General features: G+C 57.2%; 2 protein-coding genes across 2 annotated transcripts in view; one reads left to right on the top strand and one right to left on the bottom strand.

Annotated features, from left to right (window-relative positions):
* The first annotated feature begins 2,679 nt into the window (after positions 1 to 2,679).
* TSPEAR (thrombospondin type laminin G domain and EAR repeats) overlaps positions 2,680 to 21,408 on the top strand; it is a 116,854-nt gene continuing 98,125 nt past the window's right edge. The window contains exon 1 of the mRNA XM_079767161.1: positions 2,680 to 3,205. Coding sequence (XP_079623287.1) covers positions 3,121 to 3,205 — 85 coding nt within the window. The 5' untranslated portion in view covers positions 2,680 to 3,120. The remainder of the gene's footprint in view (positions 3,206 to 21,408) is intronic.
* Positions 11,610 to 17,287, bottom strand: LOC307097161 (uncharacterized protein; the record flags this gene model as incomplete). Its single annotated transcript, XM_079767162.1, has 2 exons — positions 11,610 to 12,003; positions 16,752 to 17,287. 2 exons carry the CDS (start codon positions 17,285 to 17,287, stop codon positions 11,610 to 11,612), a joined length of 930 nt encoding a protein of 309 aa, XP_079623288.1.

Below are 21,408 nucleotides of genomic sequence, written 5' to 3'. Positions count from 1 at the left end.
AGTGGAGCCCAGCAGGCTGTGCTGGGGGAGATCTCCTATTGTCTCATGGGAAGGCAGCTGGCGGATCAGGGTGGGCTGGTCTTCGGGCCTGATTTCGGGGGGCTGCTGGGGCTGTGTCTGGCTCCCAATAGGAGATGTAGCCAGCCTGCTTCCTGGGGGTGACGCCCGACCACGGAAGGTCTGAGCAGTCATGGCAGGGCCCGGCTCTGCTCTTTATACCTGGGCTGGCTGGTGGCTTCCTGGGGCCTCCGTGTGTGGCCCGGGGCAGTGAACTCAGCGTGGAGAAAACGGGCAGGGAACTTGAAGCGCGTTCTTTGTTGCCAGGGCCTCCGACCCTTCATCCAGTGGCTGTGCTGGTGTGTCCCCAGGGAGGGGACCTGGAGGAATCCCACACGGAGTCTCCTGTTCTCACTGGGCATCTCAGAGCCCGCGTGCTGGCCATGTGTCTGCAGAAATGCTGCTTTATGGAGGCAGCACCCATCACTTGATTTACAGGCTCTCCCTCCCAGGCAGGTCCCCGCACCAGGCACGTCTCACAGATGCGGGATCAACATTCAGAGCATTTCAGTGACTTGTCCAGGGCCATACGGGGCCCAGTCTACAGAAGGCAATTCTGAGCACTTTTCTGCGTTCAGGCACGTACGTTAGCATTTTAAAATAGGAACGAGATCCCACTAATTACCCCGTTTGTCATCAAGAGCATTACTGGCATTACTGGGTCGGATGTAACAGAGTAAACCTTTCCTGGGAGGGTTCAAGGCACCACAATTCTGATGCTTCAAATCTGGTAGTTAAAAGATGACACATGATCTCATTTTTATCAACCAATTAAAGGTTAGTGAGAGACTTGGGACCAGAGGTCAAGGGTCACCTGGCGAGGTTGACAGGCGTCACAGTGACGGGGCCTGGGTTTGTGGCCTGCACAAGTGGCATCTCCCATCCTGTGGGAAGTCCCCTGCCCTCCTGACCTGTTCCTGCCCCACCCAGGGCCACTGTGACCCCCAAAGTTCTCATCAATTGGGAAAGAAAAGAGGAAAGCTTGATTATCCAATTTACACACCTGCCTTTTCCCCAAAGATCAGCCTTTCACATATGGAGGGCTATGTCCTTCCTTCGATCAGATAATGGTTATAATGATAGTTACTGGGAGTGTGACGTTTCACAGCTCCTAAGATCCAGAGGGTCAGAAAGCCTTTGTCCCCACACTGTGTGCCGGCCAGGCCTGTGGGTCCTGAGGTGGAAGGGAGGGAGGACCGACTCAAGGGTTCACCTGGGGCTGGGAATGGGGTTCTGTGTAATAAGAGCCACTTCCAGGTTTTCTTCACATGACCCCAGATAACTGAGACCATGTGACCATATGACCAGGACGAAAACCGTCTCTTAGTATCTGTTGAATACACACACACACACACACACACACACACGCATCTATCATCTATCTATACACTGAGTGGCAGGATTATTATGATCTCTGAACGCATAATAATCTGGCCACTCAGCGTATATCCTATATAATAAAAGGCTAATATGCAAATTGTCCCCTCGACCAGGAATTCGACCAGCAGGCAGGCCGGCCAACCGCCCATGTCCCCACCCCTGGCCAGTTTGGCCGGACCCCACTCAGGCATGAATTCATGCACCGGGCCTCTAATATATATATATATATATATATATATATATATATATATATATATATACACACACACACACACACACACACTGAGTGGCCAGATTATTATGCGTTCAGAGATCATAATAATCTGGCCACTCAGTGTATATTGACAGAGAACGAGAGAGAGAGAGAGAGAGAGAGAGAGAGAGAGAGAGAGAGAGAGAGACTCTCTCCAGGCACAGAGGTTGCTTTACGGAAAGAGCCTGTGACACTCACTCTCCCTCCCTCCCTCCCTGCCTGTCTCTCTCCTGGTCTCTGCCTCTGTCTCCACCCTCCAGCAAGCCCCAACCCCAGGGTGTGTGCTTTTCACAAACACCTGTGTCCTGAACAGCCTCTGCCCAGACCTGGAGCTGGGGTTCCCCAGGGGAGCTTGGGGCTCACACTGCAACCTGCATTTCAGGGGCCGCTGAGAGGGGTCCCACTGACCCAGGGGCAGCTGCCAGTGCGGGACTGGGATGCCAGGGTCTCCTACAAGGGCATAAGCCCCTTGCCAACCTCTGGGAACTCCCTCCCAGCCTGTCCCTGAGCTGCTGGGAGGGGCAGGCGGGCGGGCTGTTTTTCAAAGACTAGCCACACTTCAGGGCTGTCGGCCTGGAGCGGCACTTCACGTCAGCTGCGGTTTTGAGAGGTCAGACTGGAGTGACCCTGGGCCTTGAAGATGCGAACCGCCCGCTGCACACGCACGTGCTCACTCCCCTCCCCCGGGCGACTCTCTTCTCATTAGCTGTTCCCTTGAAGGACTGACTTCCCTCCGGAGGGAAATTCCTGAAACCCAACAGTTGACAAACCCACACACCCTCCGGAGGGCCGGGCACCAGATAAAAGGGGGACGTCCACTGCCGAGAGTGGGGACCTGCCGCTGCCACCGGGGGACCCAGCAGAGCGCGGGGACCTGGGACTGGGGCCCCGGAGAGCGTGGGGGCCTGTCGTCCGGACCCCAGCACCGCGGGGCACCTGCAGCGGAGCCCAGCCAGCCAGCGCCCTCGGGGATCTGCCGGGCGCCCCCCAGCTGGTGGCCGAGCTCTCCCTGCGAGGAAAACTGGTTCTCTGGGTTTTTCTGGTTTGCTCTCAGCTCTCCCCTGGACGATCTATTTCTGTCTTTCCTTCGGGAAAAATGTGCTTTGCCAATGACTAATCGAGGCGGCCCGTGCGGAGATGTTATCAGCTGTCACCTGCACCGCAGCCCCCGAGCCCATGCGGAAATGAGGAGCTAGACAGCGGGCGGCTGCAGCCCCGACCTGCCAGCACCACCTGCCTCCCTGGCGGAGCTGCCAGACGCGGGCTGCCGCCAGGGCCACCTCTGTCCCTGCCACAGGCCCTGGCATGTGGCCATCCCAGTGACGGCCAGGGGCCCCCCGTGCAAGGGGCTGACCCAGGTGTCTGAGGAGCAGCTGCCTCCCCTTGGGCCAGGTGCGAGCCCTGGATGGAGCTTGGGCCCCAGACCCCTCATGTCTATCCTGCTGACGCTGTGTGCCGTGCTCCTGCCCCTGGTGACTCCGGGCCGAGGTGGCCGGCGGTGGGAGCCCTGCACAGGTAAGGGGGCTGCTGCCCTGGGAGCCGGGAGGGTGTTGCTAGGCACTAAATGCCACTTCCTAAGGCGATTCCGGGTCCCTGGTGCCCTCGGACAGGTGGAGGTGGGACGGGCAGAGGTGGAGAAGATGAAAGGGAGCAGGGAGGCGATCACAATAGAAACGCGGCCTTTAACTGCGAACAGGGTGGGGACTCTGTTCAAAGCGCTAGGCAGCCGCCATCGGAGGCCCTTCACATGTATTTACCTGCTTGCCCTCCTGGGGGCCGGCCTTCCACCTGCTTCAGGAATGAAGCTCTCGAGGGAGGCGGAGGACCCAGGCGGGCGCTCAGCGAAGCGCAGGGCCGCCCCCCAGCCTGGTAGTTCTGTCCCATGAGGAGTGAGGAAGATGGGAACAGCCCCAAACACACCTTTTGGGGGGATCTCCATCAGACCGGGGCTCCACTGGCCAGCTCACCAGGGCGGCCGGGTGGGCGAAACAGGGGTGAGGGGTGGGCAAATGATGCTCCCTTCTTTTCCGAAAGGCCGAGTGGACTTGCTAATGACCATGACACCACCATACCTTCCTGGATTATCTACCAAGAGATTAAAAAATAATAATTTTAAAAAAGCAAAGTAACAGGGAAACGAGGCCTGGTAGCCAGAAAGCCGGTTGCTGGACCATGAGCGAGTGATGTAGGCACGTGTGGCCTCACGGCCGTGGCAATTGGGTGTCGCAGGGAGTCGCCGAGAGGGGTTGCTGTGGGGTTCTGGTTTTATTTGAAAATTATTCATCCCTGGTTCCCTGGGATCAGCGAAGCCCCTCCATGTCATGGCTCTTCGCTCTGATGGCACTTGGTTCCCAATGAGGAGACCAGGAGGTGCCTGCTGATGATCTAAGTTGGAGCACTGACTGGCACGGGTGGGGGTGTCTGTTAAGGTCCCCAGCCCCCACCCTAAACAGCCAGCGCCCCCGAGCGGGAGGTGAGCAGCCCGTGGGGTCCTGAGGCAGCCGCTGCGTGGGGTGTAGGGGCACCTGAGTAGGGGGCTGCACCTGCCTCCTTTACTGTCTTGGGCACCAGATTTGAAAATCATGCAGGAGCCAGGTCAACCTGGGAGAAGTCCCCTGGCTTCAAGTGACGGGAGGCCCAACTCCCTCCCTGGCACAGGGAGCAGCACGCGGGGTCCCAGCAGCCCCCGAAGGACCCCGTGCCGCGCAGGGGCCGTGCCGCCCTGAGTTCGCGGCAGTGTCCCGGTGGGGATGAGTCACTGACATGTACCTTCACGCTCCCTGCAGCGCTGGGAACAGAATCAACCTGCACCCTAATAATACAGGCTATTTATAAAGCCCGCCCCCTCTCCCCTGCAGGTACACTGCGAATAGTTAAAAGATGACCCAGTTCTAAATACCACAATCGAGAGAGGAAAGATAAAAGTCACGAAATAGTATTGAACTACATTTGGAACACTCCCAAGACACTTGTAGAAAGGCGAGCCGGGAGCTCAGAGAGTTAAAAACACCGCTTTGATTGCCTTCAGTTTTGCAAAGCACACGAGTTACCTGCAGGGTTGTGTGTGTGCGTGTGTAGGGGCTGGACTCCACTTTCCTCTGGGCTTTGTTCACGGACCTGTCATCGCGTGCATGGGAAATGCCGGGGCCTCGGCTGCGGTACCCGGGATCTGAAGTCCTGGCCCCGACTCTGTCCAGGGTGGAGGGGTGGCTGGTGGCTGACGTGCGGGTCACAGGACAGCAGTGAAGGCTGGAGGGTGCTGTGCTGGGAGAAGGCCGCTCTGCTTGCCACCACTGTGCCATCTCTCTGTCCTGGTCACACTCGCTCCCTAGTATCAGGTTGCTTAAGGTCACTGCAGGGCTGTGGGGGACGTCCAGACTAGGATTTTCAGGTGTCCCCGGGCAGTGGGCAGCAGAGGGGAGATAAACGCACCTCGGGAAGTCTGGGCAAATGCGGAGGCTGGAGTGGCCCAGGAGCGGGGAGCACAGGGGACCGTGGCTCAGTGGGACCTGGTGTCTGTATGGCTTTGGGAGGTACGGGGAGGGGCAGTGCAGGAGGCCCGGGGTGGGGAGGGAGGGCCTTGTCTGGACAGGAAGCAGGCCTCTTCAGCTGGCTTTCGGAGGGTTGGGACTGCAGGAGCTGTGTCCCAGTTAAAGGGGGCATGGGGTCTGGGCAGGGGAGCAGGCAGGGGTCCCTGGGAAACTGGCCAGGACCATTCAGGTATGGACTGACCAGCAGCGCCCCAACTGATTAGCACACTGACCAGCAGCAGGTCACCAAGGCCCTTTTTGGGCAAGCTCATGGCGATGGACACCTCCTAGGGCAGTGGTGGGCAAACAGAGCCAAATATCAACAGTACAACGATTGGAATTTCTTTTGAGAGCCAAATGTTTTAAACTTAAACTTCTAACGCCACTTCTTCAAAATAGACTCACCCAGGCCGTGGTATTTTGTGGAAGAGCCACACTCAAGGGGCCAAAGAGCCGCATGTGGCTCGCGAGCCGCGGTTTGCCGACCACTGTCCTAGGGGAAGGCGGTGTGGCTGGGACCCTCTGCAGAGGTGTGGGGCCTGGGGGACTGGCTGGCCCCTCTGCACAGTTTGTCTGGTGGTCAAGTCTCAGTCTCAGCCAAGCCTGAGAGGACCCAGCAGTTGGTCAGCACGAACAAGCCCCCAGGGGCCAGGGGCATGGTGGGAGGTGCAGCCACTGGACCGGCCTCAGGATGAGAGGGTGGAAGGGGCTCTGGAGCCAGCAGCTGGGGCTCAGGGCGTGCCGGGGTGCTGGGTGGGCTCCCTGGGTTGAGTGTGGCCGGCAGGATTCTGGGCCAAGATGCCTCTCGTGCTATTGGCCTCCCTGACCCTGGAGCCAGGCTGTGCCCTGAGGCTTGCACCCCTCAGCAGGGGCCAGTTGCCTTGGAATAGAGAAGCTGAGATAGGGATCGCGAAGATCCACTGGGCTCCTATAAAAGGCCTGTGGTTCCAGCTGCATGACATATGTGTGGGTGTCCTTCGGGGAGACACCAGGGGGGCTCTCCATCAGGGAAGGGGCAGTGGTCCTGGGTGGGGGCCAGGTGGTGCTGATGGAAAGTCCCTGCTGTCCATCCCAACTCAGCTTGTCCCAGCCAGGCAGGCGGCCATGGTGGAGAGTTCTGTGGGAGCCATAATTCTGGGGGACAGCTTGACCCAATGCATCGGGGTCACTGACAGGCTTAGGGGAGCTGGGCAGAGAAAGGGGTAAAGTGGGGTATCTGATGGGGATGGGAAGTCAGGAGAACCGTGTCCCACCTTCTGGGTTGTGTCTGTGAGTGTCGTCTGTCACCTGGAACCAGTCAGAGGTGGGTCCTCACCCAGGACTCAGGGCCTAATCCGCATGGCACCCATCTACGCCCCGCCCCCCTTCCCTCCTTCATTTGTCCAATACCTAGGCAAGGATGGCGGCTGTGCCTGCCGCTGGGTCACAGCAGAAGGCAGTGTGTCCCAAGGGCTGGGGACTTACCCCTCCATCAAACTGCAACTGTGCAGAGCCAACAGCTGTGGCCCCCCCGGGCAGGAGGCCAGGAGAACCCAGGGGAGCCACATGGCCAAGGCTCTCGGCAGGGACCCCAGGGTGGGCTGAATGCAGGAGTGGGTAGTGGTCAGGCCTGGCGTGCCCTGCAGCCTTGGAGACGGAGAAGTACCTAGGGAATGCTGGGAACAGATTTGCATTTTAAAGCCAGCTGGCTGGGCGGCAGTGGGCATTTGGGCCCCTTTGCAGCTGGGGCAGTGAGCAGGGTTGGGGAGTGCCGAATCCTTTCAGGGACTTTGTCCTTGGACTTAGTTACCAGGAGCTCTGCGGTCGGTGGTGCTTCAGTGGGTGATTCCCGGAGGCCGGAGGCCATGGAGCGGGAGGAGGCTGACAGTTCTGCTGGGCCCCGGAGTGGCTGGCAATCAGGGACAAGCCAGTCCCAACACCTGTAGCGCTAACGCTTTTCGCGTCTGTCCCTTTTAGCCAAAGTTCATACGTGACATTAAATGAATGACAACTCCCACCCCATCAGGACAGGTTCTGCGACCTGCACTCTGGAGGAGACCCCAGCACAGCCCTCCCCTGGTCTCCAAACACAAGTCTGAGGGACACCCATCCCCTCTCCCCAGGCACAGAGGAGGCCGGCCTTACACCAGGGCGCCCTGTCACCCTGACACCTGTTTTCCTTTAAAACAGTCTCAGCTGTTAGGACAGGGGTATTTTTCAATCATTTGTCTGCACAGAAATCGGGAAACAAAGAATATTCTTTTTTTTTCTAATGGAACCTCTTAAAGATCAGAACCGCTGATTCTGTGGTTTCCATCTTTAAAAGTAAATCATGGATTTCCCGGCAGTCTTTTTCCACAGTCAAGGCGCATGCTTCGGGTCTGGACCGGTTTCCTGATGGACCACCCCATTTCCCCGTCCCCTCTGCACCCCCTCTCCCCCGCCCCATCCTCCCAGGTGGATTCTGAGCCCCAGGCTTAGAGAACTCCATGTTGGGGCAGGAGGCGCCCACTACCCTTCTCATCCAAGTCTGGGGGGGGGGGGGGGGTAGGAAGATGGGACAGGATGCTTGGCTATCACCCTCCGCACCCCAACCCCGCATCTCCGATTGCAGGAGCACCCCGAATGCGGGCTCTGGCCGTTAGAGCCCCTCCCTTCCCTCGCAGAGACTCTGTTAACCTTTGCCCTGCGGTGGAGATTTGGGGTGGGGGGGTGCGTGGCGGTTGGTCTCAGAAGAATCCAATCTAAGGAGCATCTCGGGCAATGTCAGGCGCACTTACCTGCCATTGGGGGTGGTGGTGGGGGGGAGGGGAATGCCAACCTCGCTGCCCAGGTGACTCCAGGGTCGGCTTGCAGCCCGGGAGCCCCCTCCGCTGCAGCTGGGGTTGTTGGCGACAGAAGGGGGAGGCGGGGCGACCTGGAGTCGGGAGCTGCCCGCTTTGGGCGGGAGAGGGTGGGGTGGAGGTGGCCCGCGGTCGGGTCTGCGGGCCGGGCTGGGTCCGAGGGGAGCGCGGGGGACGGAGGGTGTCGTGCTATGCAGAGGGGCAGGCGGTGTGTGCGTGTGAGTGTGCACGTGCGTGCGCCGCTGAGAAAGAAAAACCCAGAGCATATCCACCCAGGAGATAAAACTCGTTCCATGCTCTTCCTCCCGCGGCTTGAACGGCGCCCTGACGCGGGTGTCGCGCGTGGAGGTGGGTAGGGGCTCCCCAGGCTCGGATGCAGCTCCACAGCGCCCCCTGGCGCGGCGTGTGAGCAGCGGCTGGAGACGGAGCAGCCGGTGGGAACGCTGCTGGGGCGGGCGCGCGGGGACCCCTGCGCTGGGTCATCGCCTTCCTGGGAGTCAGCGAGTCGCGCACGCGGGGTCGGGGCCGAGCCGGGGCACCCAGGGAAGGTCACCCGTGGGGGGCAGGCCGCTGCCGGCGTCCCGCAGAGCGGAGCGGAACCGCGCGCAGGCGGCGGCTTCTCCGGCTGTTTCTGGTTAAACCAGGGGGCCTCGGTCAGGGCGGCTTTCCGGACTCCGACTCCGCGGGGCTCGGTCCGGGTCGCGGGGTGGGGGGTGGAATTCAGGGCCGTGAACTGGGGTAGGAACTACTGCACCTTTGTCGTCATGACTCCAACCCATTCGCAGCAGCCCTGCAGGGATGTGCGGGTGTGCGCGTTGGCGGAGGCACCTGGGACTGGCACCCGCATCCTGTGCCCTGTGGTAGATTTGGGGGGACGTCTGTCCCCCATCCTCATGAGGCCGCCTTTCCTCTTGTTGGTTAATACCTTAACGAAAAGGCCACCTCACTGCGTACTTGTTTTAAAAGTATTTTGGGTCCTAGTTGATTTCGCTCAGTGGAGAAGCATCATCCTGGGGACTGATGCTGCCAGGGTTGGTTCCGGTCAAGGGCAGGCAGGTACTACCTCCTTACAGGCTGGAGCCCAGGACCTGGTCAGGGTGTGTCTGGGAGGCAACCAATTGGTGTGTCTCTCTCACATCATGTTTCTCTCTGTCTCTCCCCTTTCTCTTCCCCTTTCTCTACAAACCAATGGAAAAATATCCTTGGGTGAGGATTAATAACAACAAAAATATTTTGTTAACTATATTTTCAAACAATTGTCTCCCCTTGAAATCTAGAGTATTATATTTAAACTAGAGGCCCGATGAACAAAATTCGTGCAAGAGTAGGCCTTCCTTCCCCCGGCTGCCGGCACTGGCTTCCCTCTGGCACCCGGGCCCTGGGCTTCCCTCACAGCCCTGGCTTTGTCTGGAAGGTCATCCGGAAGGACGACCAGTCTAATTAGCATATTACACTTTTATTATTATAGACTAGAGGCCTGGTGCATGGATTCATGCACTGGTGGGGTCCCATGGCCTGGCCTGCGGGGATCTGGCCAAAACCGGCTCTCCGGCATCCCCCGAGGGGTCCCGGATTGTGAGAGGGTGCACGATTGGGGCCGGGGAGGGACCACGGGAGGGCTCCAGGGCATGTCCGGCCTACTCGCTCAGTCCGGATCAGCTGGACCCCAGCAGCAAGCTTACCTACCAGTCAGAGCGTCTGCCCCTGGTGGTCAGTGCGCATCATAGCGACTGGTCCAACAGTTGAACGGTCGGTCAGATGAACAGTCAGACACTTAGCATGTTAAGCTTTTATTATATAGGATTATATAGGATACCTGTTCCTAAGAGGTGTCTTATGGATTTCCAGTGCCCAGAGAGGTCCAGGCCCACAGGAGGTTGGGGTCCCCAGTTCACGGTCTCCGGGGGACAGGGTGCAGATGAAGTTGTCCAGAGGCAGGCTGGTAAAGGCTACAGTGGACAGAAGTCCAGGGAATTTTCTGGCCCCATAACAGCTGGGGAAATTTATTTCTTACCACCCCTTTCATAGTAGGGTCCCAGGACGGAGGGGTAGGGTTCCCCCAGGAGAGTGGTGGGGGCAGGCAGGGCAAGGTCCCCCAGGGGAAGCGGCCTCAGAATGCAGGAGGAAGGACTGTGGGCACTGGTCCGCATGAGTTCATGCCATCCAAGTCTCGTTCCACTGGCAGGTTCCCTGAGGACCCCCACTTTGTGTGGGTGACTCTGGAAAAGCCAGCCCAGCGCAGGGGGTCTGGACCAGGTTCTCCAGGGGAGAGTACGTGAGGTCAGATGATCTCTTAAACCTGCTCTAAGGGTGGGGGCACTCACGTTGGCCCGCCTTTGGAGAGTGCTTTGCTGGGTTCCTTGGCCTCCTCGGTGGGACAGGGTGTCACGTCAATAGCAGGGGAGGGTCAAGGGCGAGGAGGTGGCATTGGCTGGAGTATGGAGGCAGGGGGACCTCAGTTAGGAAGTGGCTCTGTCCAGGAGTGAGGGCTGGGCTTGGGAAGTTTGGGAAATGTGGGGGCCCCAACCAGACTGGCAAGGAGGGAAAACCCTCCAAAGGCAGCCGGCCTGGACCCCAGAGTGTGAGCCCTTGAATCGCTGCCCTCTGGCTTTCCCCTCTGACCTCTGCCACGCTCAGGCTGGACCTAGGCAAGGGTCCCCGTGGCCTCTGCCACACCCAGCTGGACCTGGGTCGGGGGAAGGACGTTGTCATTGGCCTGCGCGGGCACAGTCGGGTAGGTTTGGGACGTTTGAATACAATGAGGATATTCAAGGGGAGGTGGAGGGACAGGCGCAGAAATTTGGTTGTTTGTAGAAACCCTCTGTGTCAGCTCTGGCTCAGGAATGTCCTGGTCCCACAGCCTCCTGGCCCAGAAGCCAGCTTGGGCCCTGCCCCCTGGGGTCCTCACCCTGATCAGGGAGGGACAACAGGGTCCTCCTGCCAAGGGCCTGCTGGCCAGGGGGCTGTTGGCCACTTGAATCCCAGACATGCAGCACAGCCACCCAGAGCTGCCCAGAGGTGCAGACACAGGAGTGCGGGCCGGGGACCGCTCTGGGTGGGCCTCAGACAGCATTGTTGGAAAGCTCCCAAAATGTGACTTGTGTCTAAAGATGCAGAAGCCAGGGTTCTGTTAATCTGGAAAGCTGGACAAACCCCACAACTAGGCCCGGAGAGAGGACAACGGTGGCCAGGACAGCAAGTTTATTCACTCAGCTCAAGAAACGTGTATGAAGAGGGGAGGGCAAACAGCACCTGGGGTGCGGGGGTCGAGACCAGGCAGGGGCCTCAGTAAGGCTATGGGAGAAAGGCCAGGAGCCAGGACTGTCAGAAACAACCTGGGACCCCCAATAGTAGGGGAGGGTCATCTCAGCTTCATCTGGGCCTGATGTGGAGGCTGCAGACAGGCTCAGCCTGGTTGTTGGGGTCTGAGGTTCGCAAGCGTTCCTGCTGAGACACGTCCCAGTGCATGTGCTGGGTTAAATCCTGAAGGCAGTTGTGAGGAGAGTGGGGGCTGGCCCTTCGGGGATGTACTCGGTCAGCAGCAGGACTTCTGGGCTGAGGTGGGACTCAGCAGGCCGGGCGGGAGCACACGGGGCGGCAGAGCAGGGACATGCAGGAGGACGGGCGGCAGCAGCTGGGCTGGCAGGAGGAGGCGGGGCCACAGCAGGAGGAGGTGGACACGCAGCAGGCAGGCCTGCACACGGGGCGGCAGATGAGGGACACGCAGGAGGAGGGTCTGCAGCAGCTCGAAGGGGCTGGGCAGGGGGTGGCCCCAGAACACACAGGCTTGCAGCAGATGGGTGTGCAGCAGACAGGTTTGCAACAGACAGGCCTCCAACAGACTGGCTTACAGCAGACGGGTGTGCAGCAGACGGGCACACAGCAGGCCTGCTGGCAGGGGGATGAGGTGCAGCAGGAGGGCTGGCAGCTAGACTGCTGGCAGCATGAGGGTGTGCAGGAGCTGGTGCAGGAGCTGGTGCAGGTTGACTGGCAGGGGCTGGATCCACAGGTCACTTGGCAGCAGGGGCTAGGCATGCAGCTCACTGGGGTGCAGACAAGGGTCAGGCAGGGGGCTGGGACACAACAGCTGGGGGCACAGCAGGTGGGCTGGCAGCAGCTGGGGACACAGCAGGTGGGCTGGCAGCAGCTGGGGACACAGCAGCTGGGGGCACAGCAGGTGGGGGCACAGCAGGAGGGCTCACAGCAGCTCTCTGGACAATCGTCCACCTGCCAGGAGGAGTCCGTGCAAGAGTCACAGGACCCGGGCAGGCAGGCACGGCTGCCATAGCTCAGGTTGCTGGAGCAGACGGACAGGGTGGATGCGGCCATGGTGGGGCAGAGGCTGGAGGAGGGTGTGAGGGTGTGAGTGTGTGAGTGTGAGTGTGTGAGGTGCCCAGGGCTGTCAGCTTTTATACCCCTCCTCTGTGTTGTGTGTTGCCCCAGCAGGAGGCTCACCACGCCCTCCCTTCCTTGTTGGTGTTTGGAGCCTGTTCCTGGGGAACCCTCGTTAGGGCTGGTTTATTTTCTTAGGAGATGCTGGCCCGCTCGTAAAATCCTGCATGTGCTTGAGGTTGGGTGGCCAGTCCTGACCAAGCCTTCTGAGTGGCCTGAGAGACCAGGTTGGGTGGAGCTGAGGCAGGTGGACAGAGGGTGGGCTGCTGAGTGCTCATCGCAGGGACCTGGTGATGGGGGAGGGTAACTTGGATTCTGGGTCCCAGGAATGGCTCCTCATGTGAGTGCCTGTCTCTGGGGCATGGGGTCCCCTTTCTTTTGCATTGTCACCGAGTTCCTGTAGATGATGGAGGGTTGTGGCCAGTTCTGCCTGTGGTTGGCGCCAGCTGTCCCTGCCTCAGGTTGTGGCCTGATAGACAGATGCATCAGGGGATGAGCGGCTTTGTGCTGTTCTTCCTCCAGCCTGTGGCTCAAGCTGGCGGGGTTATGCTGTGGGCAAGGGCAGGGTGGTCAAGACACATGTAGGAAGGGAGAGGGAGAGAGAGATAGAAACATCAATGATGAGAGAGAATCATTGATTGGCTGCTTCCTGCACGCCCCCTCCTGAGGATTGATACCACAACCTGGGCATGTGCCCTGACCGGGAATTGGATCGTGACCTCCTGGTTCATAGATTTCTGCTCAACCGCTGAGCCACACCAGCTGAGCTCAACGACATTTTAACCAGAATCCTTAGAAAGTATGAAAGTTACATTTATCATGCAAAGTTTGTCATCTGCAGCAGGTCCCCAAGTACTGATATTTCTCATTATAATGTTGATGAGATGCCGTAGGAACCTAACTCTTGTTTGTCTCAGTGCCTGTGGTTAAGTTGACTTTGTTATTTGTCATTTCCCTTAAAACTGCAGAACCTCTCCACAACGCTCAGCGAGGGCTGGCCGTACATTTGATTTTGTGTCCTGGGGCTGTAACAATTGGCCATATACTTGATGGTTTAAAACGACTGGCATGGGTCCTCTCAGACTCTGGAGACCACCAGTTTCCTGGGCTGAGACCCCAGGTGTCGCAGGGACCCCCCAGGAGGCTCCAGGGGTGTCTTTCCTGCCGCTTCCAGCTGCTGAGGCTCCGGGCATATCGTGGCCGTGATGCCGGCGCTCCAGGCTCTGCCTCTGGTTATGTGTCCGCCTCCTTGTCTGTGTGAGAAGGAAGTGGCGTCTCTCTCCCTGTGAAGGACACTTTGAGGCCCCGTGGGGCCAACCTGGCTGACCCAGGACTGTGTCCCATCGCGAGATTCTTAATTTAGTCAGCAGCGTCTGGTCAGTCTGCAGAGTCCTTCCGCACAGGTGTGGTGTTAGGACGAGGCTGTCTTTGGGGACAAGATTGGCCCATGGCAGAATTCTTTGCCAAACACTCTATGTCTCACCTCCCCACCTGGTCTCTCCCCGCTCCACCCACCCCTCACTCTCACTGCCTGATTTGGTGTGTATGACCTTGGCAGGTCACTGTGGGCCCCTGCTTCCTCTTCAACAAGGTGGGGTCCCAGTGTACCCAGGCCATTGTGTGATTTATTTATTTATTTTTGTTAATCTTCACCCGATGATATTTATCCATTGATTTTAATTTTTATTTTTTTAGAGAGAGTGGAAGAGAGGGGGGAAGATAGAAAGAAACATTGATGTGAGAGAGACACATTGATTGGTTGCCTCCGGCATGCACCCTGACCAGGGCCGGGGATTGAACCTGCAACTGAGGTATGTGCCCTTGACCATATTTGAGCCCGGGAATATCCAATCCACAGGCCGATGCTCTGTCCGCTGAGCCAAACCGGCCAGGGCTGCTGTGTGATTTGAACACGTTCAGTGCTTGATGCTCACCCGGTGCGTCACCAAGCCACTGGTCTTACTGTGGTTTTATTGGCCACATGGCAGCATCGTGCTTAGCAAGGCAACTCCGATTGCCACGAAGAAGAACCGGGCCGCATCCTGCTGCTGGTCCAGCATGTGGGTTTGACGGGAACATGTACAGCAGGGGGCCGAGGCTTCAGGCCCAATGGCGAGCTCACACTACCGGGCCCTACAGTCAGATTCGAAGCACTGATTTCCTGGGCTTCCACAGCATTCTGAGGGGACAGGAGGCCCTGTCCGTCCGTCCAGACACTTCTTTCACAGGCAGCCGCCTACGGAAATGAGCTCCCCGGCGGCTGCTTGCGAGGTGGCTGTGGGCTCCCCAGGCAGTCTGTTCTCTCTGCTTCTCTGGCGCAGACTTCCCTCCATCCTCGCTGTTCGTGCTCAGAACGTCAGGTGAGGGCAGGACCACAGGACAGACAAATGGCCCTGCCCAGCCAAGCGCAGTGGGAGCCCACAGGGCCGCTCATCTCGGCCCGCGGCTCCCTTCGCTCATGCTGTGGCTGCGATGATGTGGGACCCTACATGGCAGTTTCTCCCAAACCTATCACCATCATCTTTCTCCCGGATCGGCATCTTCTACTGGACAAAGGCTCATTTTCTTCCCAAAATGCATTCTAGAGAAGAATGTGCACGTGCCACTGGGAGCCCCCAGAGCACCGACTCTGCTGGGGAGGTCTCACCCCAGAGCCTGGCAGCGGGCAAGCCTTGGGGCGCTGAGAGCTGGGACGCGGCCTCTCTTGGGCTGCCCAGAGTCGGTTAGCAAGCAGGGGAACAAAGACCAATGGGAAGCACCTCAGGCTCAGTGGCAGGACCGGATGTGTGTGTGAGGGGTGGGGGGATGGGGGCAGAGTCCAGAGGGCTGGGCAGGGGTCCCACTCTGAGGCAGGGGTAGGTGGACTGGGAGAGGTGAGTTTGGAGGAAGTTCCTGTCTGGAGGTGTAAGTGCCCTGAGTCCGGGAGAGGCCTTGGGGGTGTGTCAGGAGAAAGAGCCAAGTCCTCATACCCTAGGGAAGTGTGTGTGTGTGTGTGTGTGTGTGTGTGTGGGGGGGGTGATGGGCACAGGACGGGCAGAGAGTGAAGGGGCAGGAGGGACACCTCCTGGGGCGGAGGGCCAAGCTCTGCAGGGACAGGGCCCCAGGAGAAGGGACGAGAGAGAGGCTGATCTCAGCAGTTGTTGGCAGGGTCAGCGGCGTGGTGTGTGAGGGGAAGGGAAGGGTGTTGCGGTGCAGGGGTGAGTAGGGGAGAAATGGGGCAGCTCCCCTCTGGAGGGGTGAGGGGTGCAGGCAGCCCTGAGCGGGAGGGGGGACAGCTGGCTTTATTTATCGTTGTTATGTGGGAGGAGACTTGGGGATCTGGGTGATCCCAGCAGAACGCTCCAGAGAGGGGAGGAGGCAGGTGGGGCTGGAGGGCTTGGCAAGCAGGTCGCAGTCTTGCCTGACCCCAATCCTCCGGGCGTGGGCAGAGGGGCTGCCGCACCTCCGTGGGGGAGACACTGAACCCCATGTCTTGCCACGCCCTTCTGCAGGGAGCCCCCCTCTAAGCGGGCTTCGGAGGGAGATGCCCAGGGCAGTGTGGTGACTGTGCCAGGACTGGCCACTGCCAAGTCCCTGAGGATCGACCGCTGTGGGCTCCTGGGAAGGGGGCTGCCCACACCGAGGCCACCATTCCTGGCCTGGCCCAGGTGCTGGGGGATGGGAGCCAGGTGCCAGGCCAGCACAGGCAGGGCCAGAGCAGGGCCCCGGCAGCTGGGGTCCGGCAGGGACACAGCAGGTGGGCCGGCCTCTGTGGGGACTGACTGGCAATTAGAACAGAAATGGCCTAAAGAGATCCAAGTGGCATTAAGGTTAAATGCAGGTGAGTTTATTAGGTTTTCCAAGCAGCTTCTGAGGAGGTGAGACCGCTGAGGCTTGCACTGTGGACAGGGACCCCATCCTGAGCCCTGGGGCCCCAGGCGGAGTGCAGCAGTGGGCCTGGGCCATCCTCCTGGGCTGGAGGAGGAAGGGCTGTCCACGCACCTCAGGAGTCCCTAAGAGACAGACCCTAAGGCGGCTGTGAAGCCTGCAGTGCCCCATAGTGCCGCTGGCCCTGGGGGAGGGGGAGACATGCCTGGTCAGCAGCAGGACGTCTGGGCCGAGGTGGGGACACAGCAGGCTGGGCGGGAGCACACGGGGCGGCAGAGCAGGGACATGCAGGAGGACGGGCGGCAGCAGCTGGGCTGGCAGGAGGAGGTGGGGCCACAGCAGGAGGAGGCAGACACGCAGCAGGCAGGCCTGCACACGGGGCGGCAGATGAGGGACACGCAGGAGGAGGGTCTGCAGCAGGATGAGGTGCAGGAGGTGGGCTGGCAGCACGAGGAGGCCCCAGAGTAGATGGGCACACAGCACAGGGGCTTGCAGCAGACGGGTGTGCAGCAGACGGGCACACAGCAGGCCTGCTGGCAGGGGGAGGAGGTGCAGCAGGAGGGCTGGCAGCTAGACTGCTGGCAGCATGAGGGCGTGCAGGAGCTGGTGCAGGAGCTGGTGCAGGCTGATTGGCAGGGGCTGGATCCACAGGTCACCTGGCAGCAGGGGCTAGACATGCAGCTCACTGGGGTGCAGATGAGGGTCTGGGTGGGGACCAGGGCACAGCAGCTGGGGGCACAGCAGGTGGGCTGGCAGCAGCTGGGGACACAGCAGGAGGGCTGGCAGCAGCTGGGGGCACAGCAGGTGGGGGCGCAGCAGCTGGGGACACAGCAGGTGGGGGCACAGCAGGAGGGCTCACAACAGCTCTCTGGACAGTCGTCCACCTGCCAGGAGGAGTCCGTGCAAGAGTCACAGGACCCGGGCAGGCAGACTCGGCTGTCGTAGCTCAGGTTGCTGGAGCAGACGGACAGGGCAGATGCGGCCATGGTGGGGCAGAGTCTGGAGGAGGGTGTGAGTGTGTGTGTGTGAGGGAGTGGTTGTGAGGTTGTGTGAGCTGCTCAGGGTGGTCGGGCTTTTATAAGGCTCAGAGGTGTGTGTTGTCCCATCACGAGGGCACGGAAGAGTCTGCTTCCTTGTTGTTGGAGAAGGTCGCTGAGGACGCTTGGCATAGACCCATGACAGCTCAGCTCATTAACCCCTGAGAGGTTGGAGGCCAGGGGCCCACAGAGCTGGGGTGCAGGGAGGCCTCAGCAGCTGGGGCCGACCTGGGCATGGACACAGGAGGGCCAGGTATTCCCCACAGCCCCCCTCTGAGCAGCTTTCTGGGGTTTCTTACTATTATTTCTCAATGCTCAGTTGGATCATAAGCATATTTTGTTCTGTTTTATATCCTACTTATTTAGGGGTGTGATTCTCTCCTGAATCCACAGCAATGAGTGGTTTGGGAGCTGTGTTGACTTTTATTGTATCAGCAAATACTTAAATAATAGCTCTTGCTATGCCAGCATCTATTCTGAGCAACTTAATACATATTAACTCCACAACCCTCACAACAGCCTTGTGAGGGAGGAGCTGTTGTTATTTCCACTTTACAGATGGGGAAACTGAGGCACAGCTAAGGACTTGCACCAAAGCCACACTAGCAAGCAGAAGAGCCTGGATCAGAACCCAGTGGCCTGTGTCCTTAACTATAAACTCCGCTCCCCAGAGAACAGAGAGACAGGGAAAGTCACAATAAATCTGGATTCTGTGGGAGGGGTAGGGGACGGGATGAAGTTGGACTAGAACTGTGGTGTGAGGTTTATGTGGAAATGTGGGTGCCTGGAGAGCAGGGGCTAGCTCTGAGAAAGGAGCTTCTTCGATGGAATTTGAGAAAATGAGCGTTTATTTACCTGCAGGAAGGAATGTGGACAGTATGACAGTGAGGGGAAGCCACCACCCAGAGGGGGTGTCTAGGAGGCTGGGAGGTTTCCTTTCGGGAGGCAAGTCATTTTTAAAGTCAAGAACAGAGACATTTTGTCAACTGTAATGGAAAAATAAAATAAAATAAAGAGAACAAAGACATTCTACAGCCTTCTTTGTTGAGAACTCTGCGGTCCACGGCTGGGACGGGACTGAGAGTAAGGGGGTTGCTTGGCTGTACCCAGTCAGAGGGAGCCTGATGCCCACAGGCAGTGGGAGGAGTGAGGGCTGAGAGAGGGAACTGGCCTCTCTGAAATGAAAAGCCCAGATTGGCAGGATTGCCAGTGACGCTGGTATGAATATTCCCGCCATGGCTGACTTCAAGCCAATAGTGGTTTAATAATTGGCTTGCAAACGTCCTGACTGTTGCACATCTGGTTCTTATAAACCACACTAGAGGCTCAGTGCAAGAAATTCGTGCATGGGGGTGGTCCCCTCAGCCTAGCCTGCACCCTCTCCAATCCAGGACCCCTTGGGGGATGTCCGACTGCCGGTTTAGGCCCGATCTGAGGATCGGGCCTAAACCGGCAGTCAGACATCCCTCTCACAATCCGGAACCACTGGCTCCTAACTGCTCACCTGCTTGCCTGCCTGATCGCCCCTAACTGCCCCCCTGCTGGCCTGGTTGCCCCCAACTACCCCTCCTGCTGGCCTGGTTGCCCCCAACTGCCCCCCCCACCAGCCTGTTTACCACTAACTGCTCCCCCTCCCACCGGCCTGGTCACCCCTTATTGCCCCTCCTGATGGCCTGGTTACCCCCAACTGTCCCCTTCTGCAGGCCTGGTTGCCCCTAACTACCCCCCCCCCCGGCTGGCCTGGTCGTCCCCAAGTGCCCCCCCTGCCAGCCTTGTCACCCCATGCAGCCTGCTGTTCAGTCGTTTGGTCGTCCCTCACTAACCCCCCTGCCTGCCTTGTCACCCCACACAGCCTGTTGTTTGGTCGTCTGTCCGGTTGTTTTGGTTGTGACGGCCCCTGGCTTTTTATGTATTAGGATGAGCTGGCACGCCTTGGGGGCCAGGGACTTGGAGATGAAAGGGGTCTCAGATGATGGGGGTCCTGGGCACCTGAAGGGATTCTGAGCCAAGTTGGGGTATGGCCAGTAGGAGGCCCCTGGAGTGTGCCTTGGCATAATGTCCTCAAGGTCCATGTGCATTGTAGCATGAATCAGAAGTTCTTGTATTTTCATGGTTGAATTATATTCCACTGTATGGACATCCCCATTGTGTTTACCCATTCCTCCGGTAATGGACACTTGGGTTGTTTATACTTCTTGGCTACTGAGAATAAGGTTGCAAGGAAGAGCTGAGTCTTCTTTTTCAGTTCTTTTGTATATTAACTTAGGAGAGGAATTTCTGGGTCATATGGTAATTCTAGGTTCCTTTCTCTGGTTCCTTTCAACACGTTCTCTCTCGTGAGTGTTCTGACTTCCACTGCATGGACCTCGGCATTTCTTTTTATTCTCGTGTTGTGCTTTGTGACTCAGAGGTACAAGTTTTTCTCATTTCCGGAAAACGATCTACATTCCTGAATGTTGCCTTTCCCCAGGTCTCTCTGGCCTCTTCCTCCGGAATGTCAATTAATTGAATATTGAACCTTTTCTATCTTCCAAGTCTCTTAGCCACTTTTTAATTTTTAAAAAAATATCTTGTTTTTGTATAATTTTTCAGGTCAGCATTCTAATTCATGCAAACTCCATGCAGCCTGTCTAATCTTCCATCTCACCCAGGCAGTGGGTTTTATTTCAGTGACTTTACATATTTTAGCTTTAGAAGTTGTATTTGGTTCTCTCCAATATATCTTTCTAAAGGGTATATCTTCTTCCTTATGTTTCCCATTCTATTTTTTGTCCTTAAGCACACTGATTTACAATTCTGTGATCAAGATTCCCACCACATGGAGTCCTTGGAACACTGGGGGTTCGAGCCATGCCTTCCCCACCAAGCTGGGATTTGGGACTATGCCTTCTCCACCAGACTAAGGATTAGGACTGTGTCTCCCTTATTGTATCAATGGCTGGGTAGCATTTCCCTTTCAGGTCTGTTGTTCTTTTTTATTTTTATTTTTTTTTAGAATTTTCACTTATTTATTTTTTAAAATTTCTTTATTGATTAAGGTATCACATATTTGTCCTCATCCCCCCCATTCCCATCCCACACCCCTCCCCACACATGCCCCCACCCCCCTGTTGTCCTTAACCACTGGTTAGGCTCATATGCATGCACACAAGTCCTTTGGTTGATCTCTCCCCTTTATCCCCACCCTCCCCTCCCCTCCCTCTGAGGCCCGACAGTCTGATCCATGCCTCCTTGTTTCTGGGTCTGTTCTTGTTCATCAGTCTATGTTGTTCATAATTTCCCCTAGATGAGTGAGATCATGTGCTACTAGAAATACACTTATAAGAACCCAAATGAGACAAGCAATAATGGTTATGCTGAAAGGCAAATGCATCAGTCTGTAGTGAGTTTCTTTCTGGGCCAACAGTTCTTTTGAGACCCAATTTCAATGTCAAACAGTTCCTAATGTGTACATGTCAGCAATGACATTTCAGTTCTGGATGGTGGACAAATGGTGGTAATGCAGGTCCAACCGTCTCTGGTTTGGTCCTGGGCAACCTGCAGTGATGCACAGCTGCTAACTGCTAGTATGGCAAGGCGATGTCAGCGTCTTCCATCTCTGGACTGCTTCTCTTCTGTCTTCATGTCTGGAGTAGTCCTATCGATTCCTCTCTGTTGCTGGAATCCACATGGTTTCGGAGTTGTTTTCTGAAAATATACAAACATATTCTCGACCAAAAGTTAATAAAGGAATATTTTCTCTAAATTTGACTTGGGATCCGTTTTCATTTTTTTGCCCAAATGATTTTCCTCTGGCTTGTTTTGACACCATGTGTGTTTTTCATGGGGGTCTTGCTGTTAGCATTACAATTAATTTTCTAAAGTACAAATTTTCTAGATGTAAATTACTTACAGGATATTTTTTCTTACATGATATTCTTCTACTATCCCCCCCCTTTTTTGATTTAAATATTAGGAGGCTTTTGAAAATTTTATAATGTATTCTTGATAGCTTTTAAATTTTAATTTTTTGCACTATAATATGACTGCTTTAGGTTTATTACATGTTACGCAATTTTATCATGAGATGA

This window comes from Cnephaeus nilssonii, assembly GCF_951640355.1.
Source record: "Cnephaeus nilssonii genome assembly, chromosome: 3".
In the NCBI taxonomy this organism is placed as follows: domain Eukaryota; kingdom Metazoa; phylum Chordata; class Mammalia; order Chiroptera; family Vespertilionidae; genus Cnephaeus; species Cnephaeus nilssonii.
Note: the sequence above shows the minus strand (reverse complement) of the source record. Positions and strands in the feature narration are given on the sequence as shown.